The sequence below is a fragment of the Electrophorus electricus genome, chromosome 17, assembly GCF_041902795.1.
Source record: "Electrophorus electricus isolate QZ-2024a chromosome 17, ASM4190279v1, whole genome shotgun sequence".
Taxonomy (NCBI): domain Eukaryota; kingdom Metazoa; phylum Chordata; class Actinopteri; order Gymnotiformes; family Gymnotidae; genus Electrophorus; species Electrophorus electricus.
This window is the reverse complement of record NC_137513.1, coordinates 22,401,733-22,407,732: the sequence shown is the minus strand read 5'-3', so window position 1 is coordinate 22,407,732 and position 6,000 is coordinate 22,401,733. Positions and strand designations below refer to the sequence as shown.

The 6,000-nt window shown below is 40.5% G+C and overlaps 2 protein-coding genes across 6 annotated transcripts in view; one reads left to right on the top strand and one right to left on the bottom strand.

Annotated features, from left to right (window-relative positions):
- Positions 1-1,108: 1,108 nt before the first annotated feature.
- rhoga (ras homolog family member Ga) lies at positions 1,109-2,635 on the bottom strand. Its single transcript, XM_027025114.3, has 2 exons — positions 2,487-2,635; positions 1,109-1,969 (listed from the first exon to the last, which is right to left on the bottom strand). Exon 2 carries the CDS (start codon positions 1,927-1,929, stop codon positions 1,354-1,356), a length of 576 nt encoding a protein of 191 aa, XP_026880915.2. The 5' UTR covers positions 1,930-1,969; positions 2,487-2,635; the 3' UTR covers positions 1,109-1,353.
- A 2,608-nt stretch (positions 2,636-5,243) lies between these two features.
- Positions 5,244-6,000, top strand: part of stim1a (stromal interaction molecule 1a) — a 31,690-nt gene continuing 30,933 nt past the window's right edge. The window contains exon 1 of one of the 5 annotated variants that reach the window (XM_081699595.1): positions 5,244-5,718. The gene's annotated coding sequence lies outside the window, so the exon portion shown is untranslated. The remainder of the gene's footprint in view (positions 5,719-6,000) is intronic. The other 4 variants (XM_081699598.1, XM_027025109.3, XM_027025110.3 and 1 more) reach the window with 4 other exon arrangements.

Genomic DNA, 6,000 nt, shown 5'->3' with positions numbered 1-6,000 from the left:
GTTAGAATATGAACGGAGAAAAAAAGAGAAGAGAAACGAGTGGATCAGCAGCAAATTCTGACCTAGATGGCAACAGATCAGGAAACTCCAGCTTCTGGTTTTGCTTTTAGGACTTACTGAAAGCTGACAGGAATGAAGTACTTTAACAGAACCTATAAGACTTCCCAACAAAAGTCCATGTTTAATGTCTAGATAGTCACTTCATTGTGTTCACTGTGTCTTTCTGGAAGCCATACCTACATCTATATGTGTTGGCATTAGAAAAGGGGTGTATATGAGTGTAACTGGAACTGCAATACTAATTCCATGACAGGCAAGAGCATTCGGTTCACTTTCCAAGTAGACTGAGGCGAATCAAAAATGAGAACTGATTGTACAACACATTTCTAGGAAAAATGCAGGTGTTTCCAAACTTCATGCACAGTGCAACCTTACACTGATGTCAGCTTGAAAAAGAATAATTTTATCTTCCAACAGTGTTTTGCAATAAAGTAGTAATGACAGCAAAAGGTGGTTGGTATTGTATAACCACTCAATCTGCTTTGAATTTGTGAAGTTTCATTTGAAAATAAGTGAGTTGGTTTAAGAGTGCGATTAACAGTTGAACCTTTGTTTTGATTAGCTTCTCCAGACCTCTGTAATTTAATAAAACAAACGAATGCAGTCTTGAGTCCTGCCATCATGAATTCCAGAGTAACATAAATCAAATGTATTACTTCAAAAGTAATCTAACTTTATCTTTATAGACTTTATAGACCACTGCCTTGAAGTTGAGGTTAGAGTCTGTTGTTTTAAAATCGTTAGTGTGCTGCAACACAACCATGCTGCACAACAGGTAAATGTTGACAACACAATACTTGTCCATTTCAGCAAGCCCTCAGTATCCCAAAATATGGTTCATTAATTAGCAAAGCAAATATATACTGAGTGTTGTTGAATTAACTTTGCTTAAATGTCATGCGTGTTAACTACACTACAGGCCTGTGAAAGCAGAACGCCTCCTTGCAAACACCTCTCTTTCTGTTTTCAAAATGCACTTGCTTCACCATGACCGACTTTGGTAAGGAAACCAGCTTATGCATTTCCTATATAGAGAAGCCACAAGCAATTTCCTTTTTCGTATTTATTCTAAATGTAAAAGGTGTGGTACAGCAGTGAAATGGTAGAAATAAAGCAGTGCGAAAGGAAAGTAGCTTTAGTCACTGCGTCCTGAAAAAAAGATCATTTAGAACTTTGAATTCTCATGCCATCCGGTACAGAAAACAAACAAAACAAACAAACAAAAAAACCCCCCAAAAACCCAAACACTTCTATCTGAGAAATAAATAAAAAAATTCCAATTTCTGATAAACATCATAAAAGTTGACAAAATTTTTTTGGAGCCATGGGTTTGGGGTTCAGGTGGGCCCGCACCGCCTCCACGAATATGTCTGCCACCCCATCCTGGTCAAGAGCTGAGCACTCGAGGTACTTGACAGCTCTGATTTGCCGAGCCATGGCCTCTCCCTGCTGCTGGGTGACAGGAACCAGGTTCTGCTCCTTCAGTTTGTTCAAAATTTCCGGATCTTTTCTATGGTCCTTCTTGGTGCCCACCAAGAGGATGGGCACATTGGGGCAGTGCTGGGACACCTCAGGGTGCCACTTCAGCTTGACGTTCTCATAAGACGTTGGACTGGAGATGGAGAAGCAGATAATGAAGACATTGGTTTGGGGGTAAGATATGGTGCGAAGGCGGTCATATGCCTCCTGGCCTGCAGTGTCCCACAGGTTAAGGTTGATGGGTTTGGAGTCCACTGTGGTCTGGGAACTGTAGTTGTCAAATACTGTAGGGACGTATTCTTTAGGGAAGGCATTTGTGGTATAAGAAATTAGAAGGCAGGTCTTTCCCACAGCGCCATCCCCTACCACCACACACTTGACGCTTTGCATGTTCCAGCTTTGTTCACCCTCTTATGAGCTCTGAACAAGTCTAAAAGACAGACCAATCAAGAACAATTTACAGCCTTTGTTTGTCATCGTATACCAGAGTTCAAGAGGAACAGAATATATTTATACCAGAAATGATGGTTTTTGCACACTGTTAAAAGAAAAGGGCACATTACATGTGATAAATGTATTACAGAAATAATGAAGCGCTGATTGAAAAGATGGAAGGAAGTGTCCAACTGCAGGTTTTATCGAGCAAAAGAAAAGAACACCACACGATAGCCAAGAAGTGACTGACAGCAAGGTAGATGGAAACAAAGTGACACCTATCAACTCTCATCTTATGGTCAATCCAACGAAATGGACAACTATAGAATGTAATGAGAATCACAACTGTGCCATATTTAACTGCGCTATGACAGTATACTTGGCAATCTGTAATGAAATACATTGCGAAAGTAATTTTCCCAACCTTGAACCTAATTTTGGTTTGATCTCAGTTTTGATATCATATGCAAAACCGAACAATACTAAACAGTGCTTCAGAGATAAAAACCTACCCAGAGTGACGATCCAGGAGCTGAGGGCAGCGGCGTCGCACAGTCTCCCGTCTGTGCATGTGTATCACATGCAACATTTAAATCAGTCTCCTCCCCCACACTACCAAACAGCCATGTCAGCTGCATTCACTTACATTTTCTGAACAGAAATGTTGTGCAGGTTTAGAAGGGTGAGGAAGTGGTCTGTCTCAGAACAAGACTCCTAAGAATGCCTCTGTGCCTGTGTGATAAATTACAGTACTGCATAACCAATACAAAGGCTAACAAACCAGATATTTAGGCATCTGGATGTTTTCTGAAAAGTTGTTTGAGGGGTTTTCTGAATATTGCAAGATTTATAGTGTGAGAATAACATAAGTGCCTTGTGTTGGTAAAGGACACTAAGGTTTGGTCTGCTACCATTTAAAACCATTACCTGAAAACTGTCACTTCAAGAGGTCAGTCATCACTCTTCACCAACAGTTCCTTTCTATACCAGTTAATTTGTTATGCTGTATTCACTCTTTCACTATCCACCATTGCGTGCTAACCAGTCAGTATGCACTCCTGCTCATGTAACACATCAAGCTCACACACACACACACACACACACACACACACACACACACAGGAACGGCAACAGAAATGAAGAAGCAATGCTAATGCTGTCTATATTTGTTACGTTAGTATGTCGCGTTATGTTAACAGCCAATAAATGAAACAGACTATTTAGTAACAGACCTAGAGGACTGACAAGCATTATATTATGTGTAGTCATCAAACAGGATTCTTTAAAGCTTTGTTATGCATTATCACTATGCATTTTCCCTTTAGATTGTAGTATAACATGGCATCATCTGTCCCATTGTGTATCACTACATCAAAAGAGACAGAAAAGCAAATAAACGAAATATGGCACATTTTGAGAATGTTTTATGTCATCAGAAATAACCTTAATTCACATTAGGTTGAGAACCTGACTACCTGCTGTATATACATTAAATGAGCCATTTAGCATAATTTGCCACCATATATTTTATTTACATATCTAAAATAGATAATTTGCATTTTATTTGGGGTTTCATAGAAAATCGCAGTAGTGACTTTTATATCTGACAATTGAACTGTGCTCATGAGCACATGACTTGACCCTTAGTCATAGATTCAAACAACTATGTCTAAATACAGAACTGCAAAACAGTTATTCAGACTGCTTCTAAGCCATATGTGTCATATTATACTACTTCCTCTAGTTACACTGGGATAACCTAACTTCCCATAACATATTTTTAGAGTCACCGATGCTAGGTTAAAGGTGATGTAAGTAAATAATAATAATAATAAAACACTTACGCCAAGCTGTCTTTATATCCCGACAGCTACCACTTACATGGATGTTCAGGGAACAGAAAGACACACTGACAATGCTGCTTGTAATAGGCCAATAAAAATTTGAACAGAATCAGATTATGTTATTGTATTAACTAATTAGAAAACTTCCTCATCAGAAGGCAGTCCTACCCTTCTTGTCAGTTAGTTTGCAATTTAACATGGACAAATAGAAAGCTAAGGGAGGGGCTTTGAAAAGACATTTTGGGGTAAAGGCTGAGACTGGAGGGAGGGGTTGGACTCTTTCGCTACACTAATCAAGACCTGAGAACATTGCTTAGGGAAGCTATGATCACCTTTGGATTCTTTAAAAGAAATGAGAAGTTTCACAAAACTAGTATCATAACTATAGCACTAAGAATATGAAAAATGCTTCATGCATGTCATGGCTGTCAAAAAACAAAAAATGACTCATTGCAGGCTGGCTCAGCGTCTTGGAAATCATGGGGGAATTATTCAGAAAGAAATAAAAACAAACAAACAAACAAACAAACAAACAAACAAACAAACAAACAAAAAGCCCCTTTACACAACATTGTGTGAGAGAAAATGACAGAGCAATTTCTCACAATTTGTGATTGTTAATTTTTTCCTCTCCACTATTTCTCAAGAGAGTTCAAGTGTATGTCCACCTGCCTTGTTTATAAACATTGCTTACCACGCACTTTAGCACAGACACACTGGCCACTTCATTAGGTACATGTTTTAGTGGTGCATTTTATAGGTGTACAATTCCAGAGTGTATTAACTCCCACAGAGGACATACACAACCTGTTAGCTGCTATTCATCACTACTCAGATCCTGATCACAAGATCGGTGCTGACCGGCTGTTATTTAGGTAGTAAATTCACCAACATTGCAGTAGTGATACAGACATGGTGGTAACATGGTTTGTTGTGCTGTGCTATGAGTGTGTCGGGCACACTGGTGTTGCTAGAGTTTTCACATGAACAGTGTCACTGCTGGGTTTAGATGGAGCTCCCATGCCAAACCATCCAGGCAGTTAGAACCTGACTATTAATGAAAGGTCAGGGGATGCCCAAACACCCTGCATCAGGTGAGCCTCAATTGTACTACTAAGTGTTCCTTATAATAAAACAGATGCTTATAAAAATATTGAGGGTAAGTGTACATGCTCCAGAAGTAACACCATTAACATTCATTCGTTCATCTTATAAACTACTTAACCCAATACAGGGTCACCCAGGGCGTGAGGAACATCATTAACATGAACCGTCCACATAACATCTTCATACACTGTCAATATCTGCAAGCAGATGTTATGTGGAGGGTTCATGTAATGTTGCACCCAGTATTCCCATTGGGTCGAAACCCTGCTGTAATGTTATCACCTACACACTAGGCGGTGGTGTAGGCAGCACATGGACTACTGCAATTACTACTTCTCTGCAGTCTTTCAAAAGAGGCGAGGTACCGAGGAAGCGGCATACAGCTCGGTGGTGTCGGGGTGGCTTTTTTAAAAACAGGAGTCTACTCACATTTGCGCGGTGCTTCAGACATCCACGCAGCCCCGGCTCGGCTGGTGTACGGTTGAGCCACTGCACCGCCGCCTGAGCTGGGTTAAGCTAACGGGGACACGGCCTCCTCGCTTCGCCTCCGACCTGCAGCTGACGTTGGGTGCGGAGGAAGAGACGGGTAGCTAGCCGTCGGGGGTCGGGAATACCGACACGAGCCAAGAAATAGCACCATCGCGTTTTTCTGTTTGTTTGTTTTTTAAATCGAATAAGCGTTAAAACGGTCAACTATTTCGCTGTCTCGATGGAGTACAGACGGGATTGTCCAGGGAGCTGGAACAGAGCATAACGAGACGAGCCTCAAAAGTGACACTGGAACAGACCCGAGGTAACGCAAGCCCAGCTCAGTAGTTGCTTTACATTTTAATAACGCATTCATGTAAAAGATGTCAATCTTCTGTTACCTTATTTCGAAGTTACGAAAAACCGCCGACTGTCTTGCTAGATGACGGGTTAGTTTGCTAAGCTAGCTAACGCTAGTTAACTAACCTGGGTTAGCTGTCTGGCTTTATAAATGCAGTTATTAGTTAACTAACTCAGGTGAACTGTGGCTTTATAAATACATTTAATAATTAACTAACTCAGGTGAACTGTCTGTCTAGCTTTATAA

Bases quoted from the DNA above. Each gene is read 5' to 3' on its own strand.
- rhoga (XM_027025114.3), bottom strand. From the start codon at position 1,929: ATGCAAAGCGTCAAGTGTGTGGTGGTAGGGGATGGCGCTGTGGGAAAG.